The 27753-nt window shown below is 54.7% G+C and overlaps 1 protein-coding gene across 3 annotated transcripts; it reads right to left on the reverse strand.

Annotated features, from left to right (window-relative positions):
* Window positions 1–1082: 1082 nt before the first annotated feature.
* SYT12 (synaptotagmin 12) lies at window positions 1083–27332 on the reverse strand. Of its 3 annotated transcripts, XM_066345108.1 has the most exons (8): window positions 26996–27332; window positions 18112–18168; window positions 13837–14030; window positions 11157–11549; window positions 8266–8481; window positions 7474–7594; window positions 6394–6527; window positions 1083–4968 (listed from the first exon to the last, which is right to left on the reverse strand). In XM_066345108.1, the coding sequence occupies exons 2-8, from the start codon at window positions 18143–18145 to the stop codon at window positions 4795–4797; spliced, it is 1266 nt and encodes a 421-aa protein (XP_066201205.1). In that variant the 5' UTR covers window positions 18146–18168; window positions 26996–27332; the 3' UTR covers window positions 1083–4794. The 3 variants fall into 3 exon arrangements, with proteins under 3 accessions (XP_066201205.1, XP_066201292.1, XP_066201380.1); XM_066345195.1 differs by lacking the exon at window positions 26996–27332 and having other exon boundaries at window positions 18015–18136; XM_066345283.1 differs by lacking the exons at window positions 18112–18168; window positions 26996–27332 and adding an exon at window positions 15992–16098.
* Window positions 27333–27753: the final 421 nt, after the last annotated feature.

Genomic DNA, 27753 nt, shown 5'->3' on the forward strand with positions numbered 1-27753 from the left:
CTGGACAAAGGGAAATGGAAAGAAAAATGAGGGAGCAGGGGAGAGAGGAAGGAAAGAAGGAGGATGAACTGACTCAACAAGCAAAGTAAAGAAATGAATAAAAGAACGAATGTTCAATAGATAAGGGAATACAGTGCATGACCTGAGTTCAGGGTCAGCAGGCAGGTGACCACCTTCCAGCCTCCATTGACTGCACGGTTCCCCCCTGACCCCTCTGCCCCATGTTTGGACACCCCACCCCCATCCTCCCTGAGGCTTGGGTGCCCCTGCTGTTCCAGCCGAGTCTCTGCTGCCCCTGTGTGGTGGCTCTGCTCCCTGCACCGTCATCAGCGTTGGGGATGTGGCTGCTTTGCTTGGGGGGTGGGGTGTTCATGCATGGCTGAAGGGGAGGGAAAGTGGGTGCCAGGGCTATGGGACTTCACCGTCCTGTCCTGCCCTTGGAATGCCTTGGCTGGGGACACAGACCCTTTGCTCCTCACGCCTCGCTATGGACCTTCTCTCCCTTTCATCCCAAACTGCAAATCCCAAGAGCTGGAACTCCACCCAGAGCCTTGACCTCACGTTTGTTGAGCACCTACAGTGGGCCAGACACCTGGCATGTGTCATTGCACTCCATCCGATGACATCTGTATACTTCCTCATCCTCTTTGACAATTGAGGAAACTGAGGCCCAGACACCCCACAGCTGGTAAGTGGAGGAGCTGGGGTTCTGAACCAAGCCACGGGACTCTAGAGTCCCTACACACAGAATCCCCCCAAATTATAGGCAACAGGGGGGCCTTTAGAGGCCTTCTTGTCCAATTTGCTTGTTCTTTAATAGGGAGACGGAAGTTCTCAAGGGGAAGGGACTTGTCACACAGCAAGTAAGCAGCAGACCTAGGTCTATGGTAGGCCGAACCCAGAAGGGCCTCTTCTTGCAAGTTCTCTTCTTTGGGCCCCCCAGATCAACTCAACCCTGGCGACCATGTGAGTGGAGCCCTGGGCTGGGGATGCGGTCCTCTGCCCCACCTCCCCTTCCTGCCTCACCATGACTGATGCTTCTGAGTGGGACGAGAAGGTTGATTACGGGGTGGGAGCGGGCAGAGTGTGAGGGAGCCTTGTGGCCCAGCTTTAGTGTTTATTTAGCCTTTTGGATTGTCGCTCGCTTCCGGTGTTGGCAGTCCTGACCGACCGCAGGCAGGGGAGAGGAAGGGAAGTTTGGAGCTGCTGTCAACTGTGGGTGATAAATGGGCTGGTCCTGCCCCTCGCACACGCAGGCCTGGCCTGGCCAATGCTGCTGGTCAGGTCAGCAACCTCCACACCTGTCCCGGTGTGGAGCTCAGGATAGGCGGGGCTCAGCCTATCCTGGACAGCTCCCAGACAGAGGGGGCCTGAGACCTTCAAGGCAGGCCCATGGGCCTGAAGTTGGAGTGGGGGCAAGATGAGGGAGAAGGGGGGCAGGGAGAGATGGGAGCAGCTGGGTTGGGGCCCAGTTGAAGGAACTTAACACTTCTCTTCAACCGAGCGCGCAGAAGGAACTTAACACTTAAAGGCAGCCTGGACTGCTCCTCACTGACCCAGAGCAGCCTGCTGATGTCCCTCATTTCCAGAACTGCTTAGGGGGCTCCCCGTCCTGCCTCCCTCCTGTGACTTGTTCCTGCCCAGGACTCCTCTGTGGCTCCTCGCTGTCAATAGCACCAGGAGCCCCGGCCTCAGCCCGACACAAGCCTCCCCAGCACCTGGTCTCTGCTACCCAGATACATGCAACCCCTGGGTGGGCAGTTCCCCTGCCTGGAGGCCCCTCTTCTTCCTCCCAAGGGTGTAGTCTGCCCCCTGCAAAGCCAGCGCTCATGTTTCTACCTCCTCTGGGAGGCTTTCCCTGATGTCAACCGTCATGGGCTCCTGCCTGTCTCATTGGTTACCTCTGTCCTTCTTGTGTTGGGGGGGGGGTGTCCACAGAAGCTCTTCACCGTCAGGCCTGGCTGGGGGCCAGCCTCCTGGGGGATATTGGGAATGCCCACCCAGACCCCCTCCTCCATGCTTGCCGTGATCTTTCGGGGGAGGCTGGGGTGGGGGAAGGGGGAGGCAGGGAGAACCCAGAGCAGCCTGGGACCCAGAGGGCCATCTCTGTTGCCGCCCAGCCCCACTCTTGAGGAGTTGCGGCGGGCAGTGGTTAGGAGCATGAGCTCTGGAGCCAGACAGCCGAGCTTGAATGCCTGCTCTAAGATTTTCAGGCTGTGCGATCTTGGGCTAGTTACCTAACCTCTGAGCTTCAGTTTCCGTATCTGCAAAGAAGGAGATGACACAGTACCTCCCTCTAAGTGTGGCAGAGTGGCAGGCCGGGCACTGCGCTCGCTGCCTTGTGCGGCCCTTCTCCCCGCAAGCCATTCTTCCGGCTCTTTTCTCCCCCACCCTCCCCTAACTTGGCTCTAGCAAGGTCGATAAATTGGCCAAATTTGTGCCCACTCCTGTCCTTTTCTTATGCTGGTCCCTCTGCCAGGAATGCTTTCTGGGCCTTATCCACCCTTTTCGGCTTTATGGCACTTCATGCCCTGGAGACTTAGGTCAGCAACACCACTGGGAAGCCTTCCTTGATATTCCCTACCGCCACCCTCCCCACCAGGCCTGGCTTTGGGCCCCTTCTCTGAGCTTCCCAGAAGCCTGATGGCATCGGTCCTTGCCATGGTCTCCCCAACCAGATCAGGGCCTACCCCTCCTTCTGGGCACCCAGCAGCAGTAAGCTGGGCAGAGGCCCGAGTCCCTGGTTCCTGAAGGAGAGATGAAGGTGATTCGGGCCGAGCAGGGCTCCCTGGAAGCCCCCTCGTTCCTGCCCCAGCTTTATTTTGGTTCTAGAATCATTCCAGTCAGCATACTCAGTCCCCACCACGCCCATCCCAGGTGCACAGTCAACATTTCATGCAGTTAGAGGGAAGGAAAGAGGGGGGCGGGAGGGGAGTCATGGCCCTGCACAGCACAGCCACTGGGGTGGGAAGAGCTGGGGTCTCCCAGGCTGCAGAGGCTCGCCAGCGGCATGTCCCGGGGTCCTGTGCTGGCCCGTGCCGTGCAGACCTCCCAGTGCTGGCCACAGGCAGCCAGCCTGGCCTCAGGGATGGGCCATAGCTGCGGTAGGTGGGGAAAGCCACAGTCCTGCCTCTAATCCCAATGCTACCCTGGGCCTCCCACTGAGTTGCAGCCAACCCCTCCTGCCACATCATAGGGGATAACTGGTGGGCCTGGGTCTCCATGGCTCACCAGGGCCACAGGCAGCCAGCCCAGGAGCCCATGTGCTCACCCGTGAGTGGCTCCATGCAGTAGATACTGCCCCCTATCCAGTCCCCAGTCCCTTCGAACCCGCAGGGACAGCCAACCTTCAGCTGGTGGGGCGCACAGCTGCCTGCTTCTGCGGGGCTGCCTCTGGTGGGTGGGGCCCCCTCAGTCACAGACCCTTTCTCCAGCGGGCGGTGAGACGGTGGTCCAAGGTGATCCATGAGGGGGTAAGATAGCCCAGCCCCTTAACTTCTGGGCAGGACCCCCCTGGGTGCCAGTCACCCTCCGGCTTCCTCAAGCCACCAGCTTGACACTAGACTCTGGAAGTGACAACTTGCTTGCTGCTCGCGGCTTCCCTCTCTCTCTTACAGGTCTCTCTTGGGGGCTCTCCCTTGATAGACCCCTCGCCCTTGAAGCCTCATCTTAGGATCTGCACGGGGGACTGTGCCCCAGAGCCACTTCCTCCCCAGCCCCACATTCTATCCTGACCCCCTCCCCTCGACTGCCCCTCACAGGCTGCCTCTCTCTCCGTGGCCCAGCCCAAGGGTCTCCTGCTCCACCGAGTCCTCTCAGGGGCCTGCAGCCCACAGAGGCCTCCCCACCAGACACCATGCAGCCCATGTCCTGGCTGTCCCATCGCCCACCAGTCCCTCACAGGCTGAGACACCTCTTCCCAACAGAGCCTGGCCTGGCCGGACTCCACTGGACGCCGTGGAGCCAATGTGCAGTGCACACAGAACCGAATGCAGGGACCTGGGTCTGGGTCTCTGTGGATCTCTGGGCCTTGTAAGGGTTATGGTTCAAGGGAGTAGATTTCATAGAATGACTCCAGAGCCAGTGTCCCAGGTGGCCTGTGGGCCTTTCCTTGGCCTGGTCTCTTGGTCTCTTCTCCTGCCCGGAGAGAGGCCCTTGTGTCCACCACAGTGGGCTGAGGACTGTGTGTGGGGAAGGTCACGTCCCTGCCATGCTGAGCTGGGGTTGCCTGCCTGGGACACTCTCAGTTCTTTCACTGCCCCTCAGACCACAGCTCCCATCTCGTCCTCCAGCCGCTAGAGCCTTCCCTGAGACCACCTGGCTGGGCCACCGTTCAGCACTGAGCCGACCACTAGGACAGGGAATCTTGTCTTCTTAGCAACCTAGGGGTCTGTGTCTTGTTCATGTCACGTCCGCTGGTGACCCAGGTGCCTGGCCCCCAAGACTTGCTTTGTTCCAGTATATGCCCAGCTTGGCACTGGCCTCCAAGCCAGGGTGGGGTATGGGGAGCTCTGAGAGGCCAAGGTCACCCCAGGCCAAGGGACGGACCTGTTCGGGATCTCAAAATGGGAGAACAATAGTCCAGTGCCCAGCTACAGCGGGTCCTCAGTGGGAGAAAGCCTGGGCCTGTTCCCCCACTGCAGTCTAGAGAGAGGGACCAATATGGCTCATGGGGAGTCCACTGGGGGACCCCAGCATTCATGGCTCCAGCTGGACAATGGAGAAGGGTGTCACACCAGAGCTTGTGCCAGGCTCCAGGCAGCACCAGTGCCCACCCTGGCCTTGCCCCCACTGCTAGTTTCGCCGGACTGGGTGCCACATGGACACAGGCCTGCGCAGCGTGGCCAGCATCTGGTTCCAGTGTGTGGTACCCATGCCACTAGCTGATGGCCCGATGATGACATGGCCCACGTTGTCCCCACGGCCATCACTGCTGCTCTCGGCCACTGTCACACGGAGAGACAGGTCCTGGGGAAGAAGTAATAATGGGTAGTAGGGACCAGGGACAGTGCCAGAGGTCCTCCATAGCTCCTGGGGCCCAGTCCACAAACGCCAGGACTCAGTGTGGTACCAGGCATGGCCCACTGAATCCTCACCTCTGACCCGCCTAACCCTACAGGCTCTGTTGCTGCCTCGCTACACCGCAGCAGCACCAGATAGCCAGGTTCAAATGCTGGCCTCTCCACTTCCTTGCTGTGTGACCTTGAACAGTGACCTGGGTTATCCCTTCTTCAGTTTCCCCATCTGTAAAATCGTGATAATAGTAGTCCCTACCTGTTCTGGGAACAAAATGAGTTAAAATGTAAGGCACTTAGAAAGGTGCCTATACACAGAGAGTTACAACGTGGGCTGTTCTTCCTAATATAACTGCAGGTTGGACTCGACTGAGGAAGGGAAAGAACTTGCCTGAGCTCAAAGTAGTAAAGCTGAAACTAGAACCCTGCCTGATGTCCTCTTCGCTCCCACCCCTCTCCCCCTGGTTCCAAGAAGGCTCTGATCCCTGGAGGCTGTGGTGTAGCGATACTATGACCACCCAGGGGGGAGCGAGGGATAGATGGGTGGCAGGGCAAGGTAGCGACATCCAGGACCAACCAGAGAGGCTGGGATGTTTGCTTGGAATAGGATCATGCAGACTGAGGCAGAACTCTGAGCTTTCATATTTAGGGTGTCGTGGGGGAGAGATTAAGTAGCTTTCTGCGCAGCCCCAGGGCTAAGAGGCAGTTTTTGGCTCAAAGTACAAAAGGACTTTCTCACTGTTAGGAATGCCCCAGGATGGAAGGTGGGAGTGAGGAGAGGTGGTGAATTCCCCATCCTCTGAGGCATGCAAGCAGGACCACTGGCATGGCTCGGGCCAAATCCTCTGCAGTTCCCCCACCCTGGGTCTGTGACATCTGTGCTGGGAGGGGGTCACCTCCCGAAGGCCATGGGAGTGTAGGGAGCTCAGCAGGGCCCCTCTGCAGGTAGAACCTCTGGAGACTTAGGGCAGAACTCTGTGCCGTTGGGCTAGTGCTGGCTCATGTCCAGGTCTCTGCAGTTCCCTCCACTGGGAACTAGCTGCCTTCTCCCTACCTCAGCTTAGCTGAGCCCTTCTGCAGAAGCCTCCCCTGACCACCCACGCCTGGCATGCCCTCCGTTGATTAGGATTGCCTGAAGACTTTCCTGCTTGTCCCTCGTAAGCACCAAGGAGGCAGTGCCTGTGTCCCCAGCACCCACCATCGGGCTGGTATCTAGCAGGTGCTCAAAAATGCTTCTCAACTACATGGCTTGAGGCAAAGCATCAGCATGCGCCAGAGCTCCGAGCAGCGAGCAGCGGGGCTGCAGGGGATGAAATGGCCCCAGAGCCCCAGGGCTGGCCGGGCCCTGCCCCTACCCCCCGTGCCATTTCCCCCGCACCTGGAGCACTATGGCTGGCACCGAGAAGATCATGGCTTCATTGAACACTGGGTTGGGGTCGTCCCTCTTCACAGCTGTCTTCTTTTTGCTCATCTTCCTCCCATCCTGCAGCAGGTACACCTTGACGTAGGGGTCTAGGGGGTGGGTAGGTGAGAGGGTGGAGGTGAGGGCCGGTGCCATACTCACTTGGCACAGCTCTGCCCATCCCAGGGGCCCACTGGCTCTAAACTCCCCCAAACTTCACTATTGCCATCCTCTCCTGCAGTCCAGCCACTGGTCCTTTATTTCTTTCCTGGTTGACAGACGAGAAAACAGGCTCAAGTCCGAGTTAGGAGAATGGCTGGGTTTCAGACGCGGGCAGCGTGCCTCCCAACCCAGATGTGTGCTCCCCTCACACGACGCTCGGGGGACTTGGCCAACCCACCACTTTTCATTCTATAAATGGCCCGAGCGCAGACGTCAGCGCTGAGTCACCCGGCACCCGCTCAGCAGGGTTTGACTCAACAATATGGGGCTCTAAAATAACAAGTCTCCGTCTGCTTGTCACCTACCGCCCACTGGTTATCCTTGCTGTGCCCGCCTGGACCCCGGGTCCCCCCAGGTTCCAGTAGGTTGGGCTCCCCCAGTCCTCTGTCCTCAGTTCCCTGGGACTAGAGTCCCCTGCAGACCTGGGACACTGGGTCCTGCTTGGCACCCACAGCAACCCAGGGGCCCTAGTCCCCGTTTGGGATCTGGAATGCAGTCTGATCTCTGGGAATGGAGCCTCCACCAAGAATTCCAGTTCTGGGCAGTGGGTGCTCACCTTGGTTCCTTCCCAGTGCCCCAGCCTTCGGCTCTTAGCCTCCCAGCCTCCCAGCTCTCCGCCTGCAGGGGCTCCCTGCCTCCTTCTGTGTTCCCACGGTTTCCCAGCTAGATTCATCTTTCCACCATGCATGGCTCCTGAGCTCAGCCGAAGCCAGGGCTGGGGGGCCTGGCCCTGTGCCCCGTACCTTCAGATGTGTCCAGATGCCCAGGGCTCAGCAGCTGGACCACAGCTCCCACCAACCCCCCGGAGGAGCCAGGCAGCTGGCGGGACCTTACCTGCTGTGGTCTTGTCATTGGTCCAGATGAGATTCTTGGCCTTCACCACGACCACAGTGAGGCGCTCGGCTGTGGGCAGGTAGCTGAGGGAGAGCAGGATCTCACCCACAGCATCGGCGGCCTGGAGGACAGGGGTGTGGCTCAGAGGGCTTCTGTCCCCTGACGTGTCCAGGGAAAGACAGAGGTATCCTTCTCCACTGAGAACTTGCTGTTCTTGGGGCCCCTCTACCAGGGCAGCAGACTGGTGGGATTGAGAAAGGAGCCCCCCTTCCCACTCCATGAGGCATGTGTCATCCCTCCCTCCCACAGGACAGGTCCTGCCTTAGACAGAGGGCCAGCGGTGGCCTGTTCAGTGCAGCATCCCAATGCAGTTATACTGCCTCATTCTAGGCCAAGAAAGACATTCTGTGGGAGTGATACATAGAGGTCCAAATGGCCTGGCATTAGTAGATCATTTGCTGAAATAACAGCAATGCTCCCCAAGCACTCTTCCATTTATAAAAAATAAACATCTTGGCTGCTGTCTGAAATAATTCACGTCATGGCCAGAGGAGAGCTTCCCTAACAGAAGCTCTGTAGGCGTGGAGTTCCTGCAGGTTTGGAGGCACGAGCAGTAGATGAGCTATGTACAGTGGTCGGGGTGCTTTTCATTTGCATGTGGTAACATGGATATTCTTGCATGAGGCTGGTGTCCAGGCTGCCGCAGAGGACAGTGGAGCCCTCCTCTGAAGTGTGTGTGTGCATGTGTGTGTGTGTGTCACTCTTCATGGGTGGACAGGTGGGCAGACTCACCTTATTCTGGTCCTGCAAGTAGAGCCAGCCTCCGAAGGGCTGCAGCGGGAGGTCAAGGACAGAGAGCTTCAGCTCCACCACGCCCGTGCTGACGTTCCGCTCATCCTCATCAATGCCGAAAACAGAAAACCGCAGGCTCTTCTCCTCTAGGGCTGCAGGGTCCAGGGGGATGGAGAACTTCTCGTCAAAGAAGATGGAGTAGGCGTTCCTCTGGATCTGCAGAGAGAAAGGCTCATGGAGGGCACCTCAAAGCTGGGGAGGGGTGGCAGCCAGGGTCCTGCCGGCCATGGCAGGGGGAGAGCACTGGATGGAGAGTCCAGAACCTGGGCGAGCATCCTGGCTCTGCTGTCCCCACAACTCCAATGCCGATCCTTCTTTTGGTGACTTGGCCGTGATGATCTAACAGCCTCCCTGTTCTCCCCTCAGTGGTGGTCAATCTGGTGGCCTGGCATTCGAAGCTTCTACAATCTGCCCCTAACCAAGTCCCATCCTCAGTGCCCATGGCTCCACAGAAACCTCACAACGCACTAGCTGAGCTGGTCTCAGTACTTCTTGCATGTGTTCAAGTCCGGCCCTGGGCCAGGCATGCGGTGAGTGTGGCTAATTGTCTGTGGAGTTGAGAGCCATGGATGGCCTAGCCCCTCCCGCCCCCAGCCTGGCCCAGGACTGTCTGAACGTTGTGGTGTATGGACAGACAGACGGAATGACTAGGCAACGCTGTGCTGACTCCATCTCCAAGTCCCATCCTGCTGGTGGGTGCCATTGGCCTCCTCCCAGGAAGCGTGGGCAGGCCCCTGGGAAGGTGCACTCGCGGGCACTGCCCCCCTTCCATGCGGGGCTGCCTTAGTCACTGCCTGGCGATATTTAAAGAGAGGCGCTCTCATTCCTGGCTCCTCGCCCAAAGCTGGGGGCTGCTCAACCTTGGGGCAGCTACCCACTCACTGGGATCGGCTGGGCCAGGAGGTAAGAAGCCTGCCTTCATGGGAATAAGTCCACCAGCACCTCCAGGTTCTCTGAACCACACCTGGTGCCTGCCTGGGCTGTGGGAAAGTTCCTCTTATGTGGCTCCAGGGAGCTACATTCCCCACCCAATCAGTCCCCTACTCGAGAAGCGAGGGCTCCTTACCCCGCAGGAAAAGGCCTACCTCTTGGTCCGGCCCTGGGCATTCAGGTTCCTCGTGGTCTTCGTGCCATTTCCCCTTCCTTGGGCCAAGCCAGCCTCTTGGCTGTCCCCTGCCCACAGGGGCCCAGGTTCCCCGACCAGCCGGTCGCTTTGCATTGTGCTTTATGAGCACATGGTGGGGAGGAAGTGGGAATCCCGGGGTCGAGTTCCAGGTCTCCTGCTCACTTGCTGGGATTGTCTTGGGCCAAGCACTTTCCTGAGCCTCAGTTTCCTCATCTGTATGCGGCCCTCAATCCATCACATTAGGGTAATGAGAGAACTGTGGATGTGCTGGGCCCTGAGAACCAGGTTCTCAGCACACAGCAGGCAGTGGCAGCTGCTGTCTGCCAATGTCCTCTCTCAAGGGATGTGTCCAGAACTACTCAGGGTCCTCCAGGCTGCCTTGGCCACAGGCAGTGTGGATCGGGCTCAACAGGAATACTTCACAGTCCTGACAGACGATCTGTTGAGTGTTTACCAAGGGCCCGACAAAGCAGTTTGTATATATGAACACATCCCCTCCTCAAGAATTATGATGCCCATTTGACAGATGGGGAAATAGTCGCAGAGAGCTTAAGTGACTTTACCCAAGGTCACACTGCCAGGAAGTAGGGGACCAGGATTCGAACCTGGGCAGCCAGGCTCCTAACCACCACTGACCTGCCTCTCGGAAGCTGGGCTGCCCTGTTTTGGGCCCTACATGCACATGGCTGGTGGTCAGTTTTAGACCCTTCTAGAATGAGGGGATCAGCGGGAGGCAGGAGAGGGATGACAGTCCGCACCACCGAGGAACAACCAATTTTCAGCATGGTAAAAGGTGACCAGACACAGGTGGGTCTTTGAGGAGTCAGAGCCACTTGGTCCTGTGGGTCCTCGGGCTCCTCCTGCTCTGGTCAGAAGCCATGGTGTGCTGACCTTAACCACTTCAGGACTTCCAGCCACGGCATCTGGACCTGTCCGACCAGCCTGGAGCTCCTGGCCGCTGGTGCTGGGCAGGAGGGTGTGTCTCATGGAGGCTTCGCTCCCTCTGGCAAAGTGGAGGGACACTGGGGGTAGCCTGGGCAGGGTGTGCTGGGTCCCTCTCCTTGCCCTTCCTGGGTTACCTCCACCCCGCTTTCTGCCCCAGGAGCTGACCTCTATGGGCTACATCAGCTCGTTCCCTTGGCCTCTGGCTTCTGGCGGGGTCAGCCAGCCAGTGGTAGTTACTTGGCAGAGGCTGGAGGTCAGAGTGCTTATTCCCCCAGCTCCTCTGCAGTGTTGCTGTGGGCCGACCGTGTCCCCTGGCCAAAGGGCACAGCGTCTATCAAGGTGGCCTTCTCTACATACTTGTCTCTTTTTGGGTCTGGTAACCTCTCTTTCCCCTTATCTTTTCAGACCAGGGTACCAAACCATCCTTGGGTCACCCTATACACTACCCCCACAGCATGGTTACCAGTCCTGTTATTAAGCTCTCCTCAAATCAGCTGACTTGAGTATGTCATCCCTTTCCTGTCAGGGCCCCAAGCTGTGGAAATGGACAGTGACCACACACTGGATTCACGTGGCAGGAACGCTGGGAACTGCACACAGAGGGGGTCAGCACCTCAGGCTCTGGCACCAGCATCCAAGTCCACTGTCCAGCACCCTCCTCTGATCCTGCCTGGCTCTGCAGACTGTCCTGCCCCGGGATGCCTCCGGAGAGCAGGAGCACACCTCTGCCCCGCCCACCCGCCTGGCAGCCCCCGCTTACCCGGGAAATGCCCACGATCTGCTCATCAGGCAGCAGGCTGACGCGCATGAAGCAGGACTCGAAGCTGGCTTCCTCCCGCTCCAGGAGATCCTTGCCCTGCAGCACGGCCACGTGGAGGGTGTGGGAGGCGGCATCGTAGTCCATGCTCACTTCCACCTGGCCCAGCGTGAAGTCCTGCCCAAAGGTGTTGCTCACGGAGGAGATGGAATTGAGGGAGTCAGCTGACTGCGACTTCCGGAGGGTCCCGTAGGGGGCCAGGTCCAGCTCACGGCCCATCAGCTCCAGGGGACCCAGCTCGCTGATGCTCTCAAAGGTGTCCTCCATGCTGAGGCTGTCTTTGCAGCCGGGTGGTCCCCGAGTGCTGGCCCGCTGGACATTCCAGGCAGGCACTCTCTGGGGGTGAGAAAAGGGACATGGGAGCATCACAGGGGCAACGGTGTTGAGACGGCAAAGAGACAAGGAATCCCTGCTCCTTCGAGGCACCTCCAAGTTCCCCTTTTACAAAAACAGGGTATGTCATAGTTCAGAAGGCCCTTGTTTAATGTTATTTCATGTCATTCAGTTTTCTCTCTTTAATCAGGACGTAAGAGAGCGTTTTCTCAAAATATTCCCTTATAGGGACTGACTTCCCTACAGAAAGTGGTTCACTGCAGTGATGTTTATAAAAAGGAAAGATAGTTAGCAATCTAGGTGTCCAGAGAAGGGGAAGGGGTCAGAATACTAGAGCACAGCTACTCCACAGATGATCAAACAGCCTCAAAGGAAGTTTTCAAATAATGTTTGCAACCTGAGATAATATTCAATTTTTCTTTGGTCTAAACTGACCTTCATAAGATTTGAGAAAACAAAAGCGTCTGTCCCACAAGCATCTCTCCTGTAGCTACATAGTTTTCATTACTGTAGTTTTTAATTGCCCCTCCCAATTTTCCATTGAGTGAATAGCTATAATTTATTTTATAATTCCCCTCCTATTGAACATTTATGTTGCTTCTATTTCTTCAAATATGAATAATGCAGCCTTGAGTAGCTTTCTTAAAATCCTGACTTAGAGATCACAGTCTTTTGGAAAGTGTTTGTTGCTTGTCGCAAAAATGCTCTTTAGAGCCTGACAAGGCAGTGGCGCAGTGGATAGAGCGTCAGACTGGGATGCAGAGGACCCAGGTTCGAGACCCCGAGGTCACCAGCTTGAGCACGGGCTCATCTGGTTTGAGCAAAAAGCTCACCAGCTTCAATCCAATGTTTCTGGCTTGAGCAAGGGGTTACTCGGTTTGCTGAAGGCCTGCAGTTAAGCCACATATGAGAAAGCAATCATTGAACAACTAAGGTGTTGCAACGAGCAACGAAAAACTAATGATTGATGCTTCTCATCTCTCTCCGTTCCTGTCTGTCTGTCCCTGTCTATCCCTCTCTCTGACTCTCTCTCTGTCTCTGTAAAAAAAAAAAAAATGCTCTTTAGAAAAGTTGTGTCAATTTACAGTCCCTCCAACAGGGTAAGAGATAGTCCCCTTCAAAACCCCAAATGAGTGAGCATGTGGAACGCGTATCTGGTGACAGATTCTGGCTGTGCTCTCTGGGGCTCTACATCATGTTAGAAAAATTCTCAGCCAAGTATCAAATGATGAAACACACTCAGCAGTAGATGCCGAGAGCCCAGTAAATGTGCTCCCAGCTACGGCAATTCCACATCTGGGCAGCTATTCAAAGCACATAATCCCAATGAAGACAAAGTTTTACCTATAAAACACTCATGACATCATTTATAATGGCATTTAGTAAATTATGGTAGATACATAAAAAGGAATCTTAAAATGATATTTACAATGGTTGTTCAAGAACGTGGCAAAATGCTTCAGTTATAAGGGAGATGAGAAGAGCAAGGGTTACAGTTCTAGGTAGAAACAACACCCATTGTGTAAAACTATGCACAGAAAAAAGACTGGGGGGGCAGATTAAAAATATTGAAAAGAAATAAATTGAAAAAAAATTTAATTAAGTGAGAGGCAGGGAGGCAGAGACAGACTCCTGCATGCACCCAATCCAGATCCACCTGGAAAGCCCCCTACTGGGTGATGCTCTGCCTATCCTGGGCTGCTGTTCAGCAACTGAGCCATTTTAGCACCTGAGACAAGGCCATGGTGCCAGCCTCAGTGCCGGGGACCAACTTGTTCAAACCATTCAAGCTATGGCTGTGGGGGAGGGGAAGAGAGAGACAGAGAAGTAGGAGAGGGGGAGGGGTGGAGAAGCAGATGGGTGCTTCTCCTGTGTGCCCTGACTGGGAATTGAACCCAGGACTTCCACATGCCAGGCCAATGCTCTACCGCTGAGCCAACTGGCCAGGGCCTCAAAATGTTAATAGTTAAAAAACAATGAACTTTTTCTTGCCTCTGGGTGGTGGTATTGGGAGAAGTTTCCTTCTTATTTATATTTTCCTATATTTTTCACAGGATAGTTTTAAAAAGTGAAACCATTCACTCATTCATTCATTCGACAGGTATTCAGGGATTCTCTAGCACCGGGATAGGGTTGAGATATGCCAAAGAGTGAGGGCCTCCGTTCCCGGAGAAAATTAAGCAGGAGGAGGCTAGATGGGGAGGGAGTGGAGGCGGATCCTGAGAGCAGATGGCGGGGGCGTGGCTACACCGCTCCGTGCGCACCTACGGAGCAGAGCGGAGCGCCTCACCTTCTGCCTGGCCTCTGCGTAGGTCTCGCCGTACTTCTGCTGAAGGTACCTGTAGTCGTAGTTGGGGAACGGGGAGGGGCTGGGGAAGCTCCCTGATGTCCAGAGCTTCCACAGGCTCACAGCTGCGATGCCCAGCAGTGCCAGGGCCCCCGCGGCATAGACGCCCACCTCCCACTCAGGTGGGCTCTTGATGACTACAAGGCAAAAGCAGACTCTCATTAGTAGGCCGGGGGGGGGGGGGGGGGGACTCGGTGGTGACAGACCCCCACCCAGGGACCCGATGGTTTAGCACCGACTTGTTCACTGAATGAATATCTACTGAGTGCCTTCTATGTGGCAGGGTAGGTGCTAGGAGCTGGGGATCCAGGGTTGAACAAGAATACACTCTCTGTGATTTCTGCTTTAATCCTCTTTCCCACGAAAACAGACATTTCTAGCATGAGGGACACCTAACTAGAACAGATGAAGAGCTGTGAGCAATTTTATATATTCTTTAGGCTGTAAACAAGTAGGATTGCTCTTGCCTCTTTGAGTTCTCGGACCTCAGCCTTCAGAGGACCTCCTGCTTCTAGATAATCAAGGAGCCTTTTGGGGTCTGGGGAAAGAGGAAAGGGATTGGGAAACAAAATATGATCCCATTTTTTGCCGCAAACCTCATCTAGAACAACCCAATGTCTATCAATGGATGAATGGATAAATAAAATGTAGTCTCTCCACACAATGGAATATTGTTCAGCCATAGAAAGGAACACAGTTCTAGTACATGTTACAACACGGTTGACTTGAAAACCTTATGCTAAGTGAAAGAAGCCAGACATGACAGACCATATGTTCTCTGATTCTACTTTATGTCCAAGACAGGCAAATCCAGGCAGACAGAAAGTAGGTTTGTGATGGTCAGGGCTGGGGGCACACGGAGGAAGGTAGACCAGGGGGTTTCTTTCTGGGACGATGAACATACTCTGGAAAGTGATGGTGCTGATGGCTGCACAATATACTAAAGCCCAGTGAATTGTAGCCCTTAAGTGGCTGAATTTGTATGTGAATTTTATCTCAATCAAGCTGTTACCAAAAAAGAAAAAAAAAATATCTCAGCCAGAAGTGAGAGGTGACTGCAGGCTGTGCAGGGCTTGGGGACAAATCCAGATAATCAAATGCTGTTTGTTCACTGAGAGTAAATAACTTTCCTTATCTGAGCCTCCCCAGCCCCAGACACAGGAATTGACTGTCTCTTCCTTAACTGTGTGGGTGGGTCCTCACCTAGCACAATGCTTGGCACGTGGTAGTCTGTGCATGTTAAAAGGGAGCCTGGCTTTGCAGGCCCCCAAAAGAGCCATAGTGGTTCACGCTTCACATTCTGTAGAAGGTCACACTGTTGTTGGCAAGTACACTTCCCTTGACCATTCTTAGTGTTGCCTCTATGCTCAATTCAAATGGGGAAACAGACATACAAAGAATTTGCCCAAAGTCACAGAGCCAGGAAGGGGTTGGTATTGGGATTCCAACTCTGACAGCCAGACTACAGAGCAAGCAGAGGTAACCACTGCCCCACCAGGTCTCCACCCAGTGCAGTCCCCCGAGTAGCAGGGCACAGAGAGGTAGGGAGGGCATTTCTCATGGCACATCCACTGAGCACCTCCTGTGTGTGAGCACCTTGTGGAGGGAGTCAGCTGCAGGCCCAGCTCACTGTCTAGGGGGTGGGGTAGGCAAACAGACAAATCAGAGTGATGGGAACAGCCCAGGAGGGCTTCCTGGAGCTGGAGAAGGATGTCCCTTCCCAGAGGAATATCTAAGCTGAGATACGAAAGAGGAGAGAGATGTTTGCCAGGCCAAGGTGACAGGGGCTGGGGTTAGGGGAGGAAGAAAAGGGGGGTATACAAGCCCCAGAGTGTTCAGAGTGCCCAGGGGGAGAGAGGGGGTGGGGCATGGGGGCTGGCAGGGCTCCTGGCCTTTGTCCCCTGAAGCCCAGCCACACAGGGAGGAGTCACAGAGCAGTGGAGGCCCCTCTGGCAGTGGGAGGCCTCAGCCTGCCCCTGCTGCCTTGGGCCCAGCTAACTTCAGCCAGCATGGACACTAACCCACTCTGGAGGAGGGCAGGGCCCAGCCTGCAGCCCTGGTGTTCACCCAGCATGCAGCCCCCTGTGTGGTTCCCTACCTCCACTTTCTAGAGAACCAAGGCTGGAGAGGTGAAAGAATGCATCTATCTATCGGCTCAAGGCCACAGGGGTGAGAAGTCCAGGCGCCCTAGCCTTTCTGGGCTCGGTCTCCTCATCCGGAAAAAGGAAATGGCCACAAAACATCCCCATCCAGCGGTTCCACCCAGGGCATTTATTCTAAGGGAAAAATCCCAACAAGTTTTCTGTCTGACATGAGTCATCAAGGCTGTATTTATAACAACAGAAATCTGGAAACAGTCTAAAGGTCTGACTGGGGGCCCTGGTGCTCTTAGAAGGGAATGTCATTGGCCTTTGAGAATAACTGAAGTCATTAGGACGTCACTGTGCAGAAAAACGTTTCAGGCAATGTTAAGAGGCAAAAAAAAAAAAAAAAAAAATCAATCTCTGACTTGGTATAACCACATGGTTTTGATGTGAAGAACCACACAGGAGATGGGTAAGGTCTGGGCGGACCAGGGAAGAATGAGAAGAGCAGGAAGTAAGGATGCAGGGACTGGGAGAAAAGCCTTTGGTTGCTGGAATGTAATTTGTGGTCTAAAAAAACCCACAACAAAGATCTACAGAGGCCCCAGGGCCAGCCCTGCTGAGGTCAGGGAAAGTCCTGGGAGTCCGTCTGGTGAACCGGGGATGGGGTGGAAATGCACCTGTCTGACTGGACAGAGAGAGGCATACGTTGAGAGGCTCCTGCTGAGCAGTGTGCACAGAGGGGCCTGGATGTGGGCAGGGGGCCTGCAAGGTGACAAAGCCCCCTCTGAGAGGGCGGATCCCAGGGAAGCGGAGGACTGAAGCAGAGCCCTGCTGGACAGGAAAGGAGGGCAGGGCCACGGGCATGAAGGGGCAGCCTCAGGAAGGTAACGCGCAATGACGGTAATTGATACTCTATTTATTCATTTACTGTAGCGGCCTTAGGACAGTATGGGAAGAATTCCCAAGAGAAGTGAGGTCAAGGCTGAGACCAGAAGAGGAGCTGGAGTTATAATAGGTTCCCTTCCATTTATTGTTTACCAGGCTCTGTGCCAAGCGCTTCACGTGTATTAACCCATTGGGTCCTCAGAACAACCGTGGGAGGAAGGTTCTATTATTATGCCCCATTTTACAGATGAGGAAGGTGAGGGACAGAGGAGATATTCGCTGCCAATCTTGCTCCAGATCTGTGCTGGTAACCTCCACAGCAGATCTGAGGTCTTAGCCAGGCAGAGGGAGGCAACTCCAGGCAAAAGGAACAGCAAGGCCTGGAGTTGGGGGATAGCTGTGTTTCCACTGTGCTGGGTAATTCACATAGTTTAGCTCATGGAGTCTTCCCAGCAGTCGTTGGGGCAGGCCTCATTGCCCCATTTTACGGATAAGTAAATGGAGGCTCATAAAGGTTTTATCACTTGCCCAAGGCTACACCAGAGCTTGGGCCAGGAACTGGGAGGCTGCAGGTGAGAATCCCTGGCTGGGGGTTGGGAAAGGTGGTCCCTGGAACACCCCTCAGCTCAGCCCTGGGCTGGCTGGGGACCATGCTGGGGCAGGAACTAGAGTGATGGGGACACCAGTCAGGAGACCTGATTCATGTCCTGACCCCATTACCTATACTCACCATCCCTTTCCCTCACTAAGCCTCCCTCTTCCTGTTTGTAAAAGGGGACAGGGCGCCATGCCCACACTCAGTGCCCACCCGGGCACACAGGGGAGGCGGGAACTGTATCCCAGGTATTTGCCATCCCTGGTCTGGGCGATCTCGAAGGTTAATGTCCTGTGGATCTAACACCAACCTTCCTGGGTTTCCTCTCACTTGGCTACTGAGAGGCTCTAGGAATGGCCCTGGTGAGTGGATTCTATGGCACAGGCTTGTCCTTAGGGAGCAGTGGGACATGGGCCTCCTGAGATCCCCTCAAGCCAAATGGGTCACTTCTACGTGGGAGCCACTGGAGCAGAGAGAGGAAGAGATTTCAGACTGGTCCCAGCCCCATGTCCCCAAGGCTTTGTGACCTTGGGCAAGTCACTGATGGTCCTTACCAGTAAAACAGGGCCATGATTGGTGTCCCACTGATCCCCGCACCCCAGGGCTGGTGGGAGGGTCCTGCGAGATGGCATGCTTGCTGCTGGGACTCACCGCTCAGGTGGTGTTCTGCCACATCCACGGCCATGATGCCCGCTGCGGCGGCTGACACTAGAAGGGAAGAGAGAGTCAGAGGAGAGGGCTTCAGAGGGTCCCCAACCCAAACCCTGTGCCCCGGCCTCCCTGGGCCCATGTGCCTGTCATTCAGAGCTGACACTTAGCTGTGAGTGGGGCCCAGGCAAAAGTAGGTGGTTTTTTATTTTTATTTTTTAATTTTTATGTAGAAATTAAATTTCATGGGGTAACATTGATCAACAATAGAACACCGGTCTCAGGTGAACATCTCTAAAGCATCTGAACTGTTGATTGTGTTGTGTGCCCATCACCCAAAGTCAAATCATCTTCCATCTCTGTATATTTGTCCCTCTTTCCTCCCCACCCCCATGTAACCACTTCATTTTTACTTATGTCCATGAGTCTCAGTTTTTTCTGGTTTTGGGGGGGGGGGGGGTTTAGATTTAATTTATTGATTTTTAGAAAGAGGAGAGAGAGAGAAGGGGGAGGAGCAGGAAGCATCAACTTGTAGTAGTTGCTTGTCATGTGTGCCTTGACCAGGCAAGCCCAGGGTTTTCGAACCGGTGACCTCAGCGTTCCAGGTGGATGCTCGATCCACTGTGCCACCACAGGTCAGGTCATGAGTCTCAGTTTTATATCCCACCTATGTGAGATATATCTTTTCCCGCTTTATGCCTCTCCCCTGGTCCTCCCCCTGGAAAACACTTCACTTTTTTCTATGTTCATGAATCTCAGTTTCCTATAGTAGGTGGGGTTTTTTTCTTGTGGGAGAGACTGAGAGAGGGACAGATAGGGACAAACAGACAGGAACAGAGAGAGATGAGAAACATCAATTCTTCATTGCAGCTCCTTAGTTGTTCATTGATTTATTTCTCATATGTTCCTTGACCAGGGGGCTACAGCAGAATGAGTGACCCCTTGCTCGAGCCAGTGACCTTGGGCTCAAGCTGGTGAGCCTTGGTCAAACCAGATGAGCTCGCGCTCAAGCTGGCGACCTCAGGGTCTCGAACCTGGGTCCTCCACATCCCAGTCTGATGCTCTATCCACTGCACCACCGCCTGGTCAGTCTAGTAGGTGGTTTTTAAAATAGCATTTTTTAGCCCTGGCCGGTTGGCTCAGTGGTAGAGCGTCGGCTTGGCGTGCAGGAGTCCCGGGTTCGATTCCCGGCCAGGGCACACAGGAGAAGCGCCCATCTGCTTCTTCACCCCTCCCCCTCTCCTTCCTCTCTGTCTCTCTCTTCCCCTCCCGCAGCCGAGGCTCCATTGGAGCAAAGTTGGCCCAGGCGCTGAGGATGGGTCCATGGCCTCTGCCTCAGGCACTAGAATGGCTCTGGTTGCAACAGAGCAACGCCCCAGAGGGGCAGAGCATCGCCCCCTGGTGGGCATGCTGGGTGGATCCTGGTTGGGCGCATGCGGGAGTCTGTCTGACTGCCTCCCCGTTTCCAACTTCAGAAAAAAAATACACACACAAAAAAAATAAAATAGCATTTAAAAAAAATGGTGTCTAAAACTTTATTTAAGCACTCTGAGACTTCACCTCAGGGTTGCCAGATAAAACACAAGATGCCAATGACATTTGAATTTCAGATTAGTTTTTAGTATAAATATGTCCAAATATTGGAATATACTTTTACTAAAAATGTATTCACTGTTAACTTGAAATGCAAAAATTGCCAGGCATCCCATGTTTTGTATTTGCTGACTCGGCATCCCTACCTCACTTCCATCCTACCAACGACAGGCTGACCAGCACTGCCTCTTTGTTATGCTTTAGAGCAGGCCCCCTGGAGTGCCTGCTGAACAGTACTATGGACCACATTTTCGCGGATGCTCCCATAAGATTATAAGGAAACTGAAAATTCTTATCACCTGGTGACTTCATTAACCATCATAATGTCATAGTACAATGTGTGGCAATTGGCTACAGTATTCAGACAGCAACATGCTGTACAGGTTAGTAGCCAAGGAGCAATAAACTAGACCACATAGCCTAGATGTGCTATGGTAGACTAGACCACCTAGCCTTGTGTGAGCACACTCTGTGATGTTCACCCAATGACGAAATCGCCTCATGACGCATGACTGCACTTCAAATGCTCTTGTTTAAACTGGAAAAGGAAAGGCTGCATTTCTGCAATATTCTGTTCTCTGTCCTCCCCGCCCCACCCTCCAAGGTCTGGAAGCTCATACAAGCCATTACCTGAACTCAGAGACGGCTCATCGTTTTATTATTGCTGTTGCTAAGAAGAAATCTGGCTCACAGACATATTCTAAATGGGTGGGTGGGGGTGCAAAGAGGAATCAGGATGAGTTGTATAGGTCTCAGCTCAAGGGACACGTCAGGACAAGATAACCCCCTCCTCAAACTCTGTGTTCCCTCGTGGCACAGAGAGGTAGTCACAGACAGGTGAGGTGGGACACATGGGAGGCGATGTAGTGTGTGTATGTGTATATATGTGTGTGCATGCATGTGTGTGCGTGTCCATGTGTCCATGTGTATAAACTGTAGAGCGCTTGCCAGCGCAAGGGCAGCGTGTTTCTGTTCCTGGGAAAGGCCGTCCGGCAGCGCCAAACCTTCTTCTGGCTCTTTAAAGAAAGGCTTGGATAGTTTCTGTGCAGTTTCTTGATTTTTAAATGTTGTACCAATTCACAACAAATGTAAACAGCATTCGGGCACAGTGTGAAAGAAAAGCTGCCTGGCTGTGGCTAGCCTGTTTGTAACTCCTCGGAGCACTCTGTGGGCTCCCTTTGGGACTGGGGTCCAATCAGAGGGTGAATATTTTCTTGGGCATTTTCCAGAACCCTGGGGTTCTCCCCAGTCTTTGGCTTTGGAGCCAAGCACTTGAAGTGCTGTGATCCAGACAGGTTTATCCAGAACCTATGGGAGTGCCTCAAGTCCCAGTGCAGGAGGCCTGGAGAAGCAGGGCGGACCAGGCCCTGGGAGAAGGCCTGCCAGGCGTACAGACAGCTCCTTGCTCCCAGCTCCCTGCTGATGCCCCCACTCGCTGAGATGTGGGTTGTCATGGTGATGGGAGGGAGATGCTGACTCAAAGGGGAAGCTCATTCCTGGGACCTGGGCTGGAGATCATCATAATGATCTTAACCCTGCCAAGCACTCCTACACCCAAATGCAGCTCTAAGCACTTTGCCTACAGAGTACCCCATCTCATTCTCTATCACAGATAGGTACTATTATTATCTCTGGGTTGCAGAGGAGAGTCCTGAGGCATGAAAGTAAGGTCATTTGCCCCAGGCCACATAGTTAAGAGATTGTTCGACCCAGGCCATCCAGCTCCATGATCCTACCCTTGTGCCTGACTTGCAGGCAGGTCCATGGTTTCAAAACTTTCCTGAGAACTTGAAGATCAAATAGGGCACTGTGTACAAGCCCAAGGTGGCCCTAGCTCCTGGCAGCAGGGAGTCTGGACACACTGCAACGCGCGCGTTAATGTGAGCACACAGGTCTCAGCCTGTCTCTGCCCTGCTGGGAATCTGATATACCAGCAGCTTTCTTTCCTGCTCCTCTGGCACAAGCAGAATTTTGACAGTGGGGCTGCACTGGGATGGCCTACCCCAGCACTGTGGGCTGGGAATGCCCCTGCAGCAAGTACACGTGGTCTGGGACAGTCTGCTGATCAGACTGCTGGCCATCCAAGGGCCCCCATCCCACCAAGGCTAGTCCAGCTCAGACTCCAGATTCCCACGTTACCCTCATCACAGCCTCCTCCCCCCTTTGCCTGAGAGCTGTGATTTCTGTGGTGTGAATGACTCCAGCCACACCCAGGCCAAAGGTTCCCACACCAGAGCACATCTGCCTGAGAGGACGGAGGACAGATCTGCCGCCTCACCAGTTCTGAGCCTTGGTTGTCTCATCTGTAAAACGGGACTCCTGACAGCCCAATCAGGGTGCCAGGAGGGTGGAATGAGAAGTAAATACGGTCGAGCTTGGCAAACGTTTGCTGTGGGGATCTTGGCCTGGCCATTTGTCCAAAAGGCCTCCTTGCCCCTTGTTTGAGCTGTGGAATCGTGTGGGCAACACGGCCAGCCTGCAGATGTGTTTCATTTGTCTTAAGTTAATGTGATGCCCTGGCTGGCTAGCTCGGTTGGAGCATTGTCCCAATATGTAAGGGTTGCTGGTTCAATCTCCAGTCAGGACACACACAGGAATGGATCAATGTTTCTGTCTGTCTGTCTCTCCCTTCCTCTCTCTCAAATCAATCAATAATTAAAAAAAAAAAAAGTAAGTTGCCAACATTTAAATTTGGTAAAAGTCCCCCCCCCCCAAAAAAAAGATGAATTTCCAGCTTTCCTTTTTTTTATTGTATTTTTCCGAAGTTAGAAGCGGAGAGGCAGTCTGACAGACTCCCACATGTGCCTGACCAGATGCACCCAGCAAACCCACCAAGGGGTGATGCTCTGCCCATCTGAGGCATTGCTCTGCTGCAACCGGAGCCATTCTAGCGCCTGAGGCGGAGGCCATGGAGCCGTCCTCAGTGCCTGGGCCAACTTTGCTCCACTGGAGCCTTGGCTATTGGAGGGGAAGAGAGAGACAGAGAGGAAGGAGAGGGGGAAGGATGGAGATGCAGATGGGTGCTTCTCCTGTGTTCCCTGGCCGGGAATTGAACCTGGGATTTCCACACGCTGGGCTGACGCTCTACTGCTGAGCCAACCAGCCAGGGCCACAGTTTTCCTTTAAAAGTTAGAATATCTGGCCCTGGCCAGTTGGCTCAGCGGTAGAGCGTCGGCCTGGCATGCGGGGGACCCGGGTTCGATTCCCGGCCAGGGCACATAGGAGAAGCGCCCATTTGCTTCTCCACCCCCACCCCCTCCTTCCTCTCTGTCTCTCTCTTCCCCTCCCGCAGCCAAGGCTCCATTGGAGCGAGGATGGCCCGGGCGCTGGGGATGGCTCCTTGGCCTCTGCCCCAGGCGCTAGAGTGGCTCTGGTCGCGGCAGAGCGACGCCCCGGAGGGGCAGAGCATCACCCCCTGGTGGGCAGAGCGTCACCCCCTGGTGGGCGTGCCGGGTGGATCCCGGTCGGGCGCATGTGGGAGTCTGTCTGACTGTCTCTCCCCGTTTCCAGCTTCAGGAAAAAAAAAAAAAAAAAAGTTAGAATATCTTCTGACAATGGGAATGTATCCCCCACAACCCCTCAAAATAGCCCGAGCTGGAGCTGAGCAGGCTCTGCCCCTTCGGACAGGGCACTTGCTCAGCGGGCCTGGGGCCTTGCACCCCTCCATTCACTGCCAGAACCTAATGGTCTCTGGAAGCATCTTCGTTCATAAGCCTGGTAAGCAAGCCTTCAGATGAGCTAGGGGAGGTTCAGAAAGGTTAAATGAGTTTCCCACATCCATGCAGCCAGCATTGGTGGAGCTGGGCTTGGCAGCCATACCCACTGCCGGGTCCAGTGTCTCTTCTTTTTTTTTTTTTCAGAGACAGAGAGAGAGAGTCAGAGAGAGGGATAGATAGGGACAGACAGACAGGAACGCAGAGAGATGAGAAGCATCAATCATTAGTTTTTCGTTGTGACACCTTAGTTGTTCATTGATTGCTTTCTTATGAGTGCCTTGACTGTGGGGTACAGAAGACCAAGTAACCCCTTGTCCAAGCCAGTGACCTTGGGTCCAAGCTGGTGAGCTTTGCTCAAACCAGATGAGCCCGCGCTCAAGCTGGCGACCTCAGGATCTCGAACCTGGGTCCTCCGCATCCCAGTCCAATGCTCTATCCACTGCGCCACTGCCTGGTCAGTCTCCAGTGTCTCTTCTATTAGTAACCACAGCCCCTGTGCCAAGGACTTCACTGCTCCCAAGACCCCTATGGGGCACATCCTATTATTAATTCCAGGAAAGTGAGGCTCAGAGAAGGGCAGTGAATTTGCCCAAGGCACCTAACCAGTAAGCAGGGAGCAGAGACCGAGCCAGATCTGGCTCTGCCTCAAGTGCCTTTCTTAATGGTGCTACTCAGTGTCCCCCAGGACCCCCTGCCTTCATTTCACTGACTAGGACAACCCCAGCAGGCTCCCGCCGGCAGCCTGAAGGTCTGCCAGGCAGAGGGGCTGCGGCTTTGGCTCAGAACAAGATGCTGACATGACATATCTGAGGCCAGGGCAGCCTGTGACCAGAGCTTTCCCCAGCTTCGGACATACAGGAAATGGAGCTCAGCAGGGGTGAGGGGAGCCAGAGCTGTCCCAAACCCAAATCTGAGTTCTTCAGATCCGTGTCCCCTTCCTGACACCCTTCCCCACCCAATATATATTCATTCTGGCCCCAACGCCCCAAACCCTAACCTTCATGGAGCATGCTCATGAAAAAGAGCTCTATGTTCTAATCCAGACTTAATCATACCTACCTGGCAATACCTACCTAATGCTATAAGAATTAGACACAACAGATGCTGAGTGCTCAGCACCATGCTTGGCTCATAGTAGGCACACAATATAGACCTGACGATTGAATGGAAAAATGGACCCCGATTTTAAAGATGAGGAAGCTGGGGCCCCCAGTCACTCAGCATCGGACTGGCAATACGGGGATTGGCACCAAGGTGTGACGGATCTGGGCCGGGGCTCTTGGTCACCATGCTACCTTCTGACTCGACTTTCCAGGGGTGGAGGTAGGTGGGAAGAACTTCCACGGGGCTGCAGAATTGACCACAGTCTAGGCCCCTCCTGAGAATGTCAGAGAAATGGCTTTCCAGGAATTCTGTGCCTCTCTCTGCAATATGGGGCTCCATGTCTCTGCTCCTCACCCCATTTTCTTGCTCATTGTGTCTCTAATCACATCTCTGGCCAGCAAGGGGTTCTTTCTCCCTCCCCTCACTCTGAAGCCAGCAGGTAACGGGAAAGACTGGGGTGGGTACAGGGCAGAACTTGACCTCCCAGACTGCAAAACTCATTAGGATTTTTTTTTTTTTTTTTACAGAGACAGAGAAAGAGTCAGAGAGAGGGATAGATAGGGACAAACAGACAGGAATGGCGAGAGATGAGAAGCATCAATTATCAGTTTTTCGTTGTGACACTTTACTTGTTCATTGATTGCTTTCTCATATGTGCCTTGACTGTGGGCCTTCAGCAGATAGAGTAACTCCTTGCTGAGCCAGCGACCTTGGCTCCAAGCTGGTGAGTTTTGCTCAAACCAGTTGAGCCCGCGCTCAAGCTGGCGACCTCAGGGTCTCGAACCTGGGTCCTCTACATCCCAGTCCGACGCGCTATCCACTGCGCCACCGCCTGGTCAGGCCATTAGGATCTTTAGGTTTGAAATTCTTTTTTTTTTTTAAGATTTTATTTATTGATTATACAGAGAGAGGAGAGTGGGGGGGGGCAGCGAGAAGTATCAACTAATAGTTGCTTCATTTTATTTGTTCATGGCTTGCGTGTTGCTTGTCATATGTGCCTTGATTAGGCAAGCCCAGGAATTTGAACTGGTGCCCTTAGCATTCCAGGTTGATGTTCTACCCACTGCACCACACAGGCTGGGCTTAAATATTTATTTTTATTGATTTTAGAGTGAGAAGAAGGGGAAGGGAGAGAGAAAGAGAAACAGGAATATCAATCTATTCCTGTATGTGCCCTAACTGGGGATCAAACTGGCAACCTCTGTGCTTCAAGACAATGCCCTAACCAATGGAGCTATTAGGCCAGGGCAGAAATTTTTTTCAAGCGTGCCCCACTTCCTGAGACAATCACATCTTACTACCCTCCCCAAAGCCCACAGAAACCACAGTACAGACTGGCTAGGGTGGTGGTGACTGGCATTTATTGGGTACCACTAGGACTTGCTATGTATTATTTCAGCAAATCCTCCCTGCCTCCCTCTGAGGAGGCTGCTACTTTGACCATTGAATGGGTGAGAAAACTTAGGTGCAGTAAATGATCTGCCCAGTCACCCCAGAAGACAAAAGGCAGAGTCCAAGCTTGAGCCCCCACTCTCCCAAGCTTCTTGGGAAAGGTTTCATCTTGGGGAGGACGGGCTCGGGTACTTGGCTTGACCCTTCTCCAGACTGGTTGAGTTACCTGGGGTGGATCACCTGTCAGATCTGGGCCTCAGTTTCCCCACTTCTAGTAGGAAGCAAACAGCGGCTTTCTTTCCAAACTTATCAAGTCTAGGCTAGGGGAAGGGACTGACATTCTAGGGTGTAAGTTTCCCAGACACTTTGGGGTGCAGATGGCCTCACTGACTGAAGAGGGGGCTCACACTTTCTCTGCAGTCCCTGGAAGTGGGGTCACCACGTTGGCTGACTCAGGGCACCTTTGGCTCCAGGTTCTCTTGTTCTGTCCACTCCCACCCCAATCTCAGCTCAAATCTACATCCGAGGCCCTGAGACGCGTAAGTTCCCTCTACCAAAGAGCAGCCGGCGTCGAAGGTTCTGAAGGGCTCCTGGCAAGCCCCCCACCCAGGCTGGTGACATCGGATGGCGGCTGAAGATCCTTTCCTAGGCTCCCGGGCCTCCCAGCGATAGAGTACGACATGTCTCTCAGGGTTGGGGCATTTTCTAAGCCCAGGCACCCTTGCCGCGGGCACCCCCAGGGTCTATGGGGAGGAGTGTATGGAGAGCTGACTGAATTGCTGTGTGAAGCGATTCCGCACAGTGGGGACAGTCAAGGTGCTGTGAATGAGGGGCGTGCGTGCGGCGCGGACGCCGGGAAGGCGTGTAAATGGCCGGGGAAGCTGCGCGTGTTCACACGCGGGGCGGGCGTGCGGGCGCGATGCGATGCGCACTGCTCGGAGTGGCCGGGCCGGGGAAGGGCGCCTGGCTCCAGCGCGGGTGTGCAGACGCGAGGAGTGTTCGGAGCTGGGGTCTGCGGCCCGGGTAGGGGGCCCTGCGTGCGTCCGCGCGCCGTATGCGGGGGTCGGCCGGTACGTACTCACCCCAGCTCCGCGGAGGAGCCGCCGCTCAGGCTCCGGCGTGGACTGCGGCTCCGGGCTCCGGGTTCCCGGCCGACCTTCTGCAGCGCGCACGCACCAGCGCCCAGCTCGGCTGTGGTCCAGCCCGGCTGTTGCCTGCAGCGCCACCCCTGCACTGTCGCCCGGAGCCCGCCTTGGAGGAGCGGGGCGCGGGCCGGGGGCTCGGCCGGGCCGGGGCGGCGGACAGGAGCTGCGCCGCAGTCCGGGCACGCTCCCTGGAGCCCGCCGCGCGCTCCCTCGCGCTCGCCCGCCCGCCCGCTCCCTCTTTAATTTAAAGTGACAACCCCGAACGCTCTCTCTGCACCCGGGAGCTGCGCGACGCTTCTGGGTCTGAGCCAAGATCCCCAAGCGCACCTCGGAGTCCCGGGAGTTTCCTCTAAGAACCCAGCTCCTCACTCCCAGGTCGGGGGACAAAGGTGGAGATGTGCTCACCAGGGCCTCTGAGAGGCTGGCGGGGCACTGGACACAGAGTCCTCAGGCCCGGGGTCTAGCCCCAGCCTACCTCTCTGGATTATCCTGTTCCCTTTCTAGGCCTCAGTTTCTTTTTCTGTAAAGCAGCTGGATACTGCGCACCTCCTTGGAACCGTGGAGAAAGCAGGCGGAGCAGCGGGAGGTGGCCCCTTCTCTGAATGGATAATTACCCTCTCCCACCATGATTGCGCTGTTACTGTAGGCCAATATCAGCTCACTGAATTTGCCTTGGGAGTCGTGTTCACTCCATT

The sequence above is a fragment of the Saccopteryx leptura genome, chromosome 1 (assembly GCF_036850995.1).
Source record: "Saccopteryx leptura isolate mSacLep1 chromosome 1, mSacLep1_pri_phased_curated, whole genome shotgun sequence".
Classification (NCBI taxonomy): Eukaryota; Metazoa; Chordata; class Mammalia; order Chiroptera; family Emballonuridae; genus Saccopteryx; species Saccopteryx leptura.

Excerpts from the sequence above, each read along its gene's own strand:
- SYT12 (XM_066345108.1), bottom strand. The coding sequence starts at position 18,145 with ATGGCCGTGGATGTGGCAGAACACCACCTGAGCG. Across the intron at positions 11,550-13,836 it reads ACGCAGAGGCCAGGCAGAAG|AGAGTGCCTGCCTGGAATGT; the intron begins GTGAGGCGCTCC and ends TCTCACCCCCAG. Across the intron at positions 7,595-8,265 it reads ACTTGCAGGACCAGAATAAG|GCCGCCGATGCTGTGGGTGA; the intron begins GTGAGTCTGCCC and ends CCTGTCCTCCAG.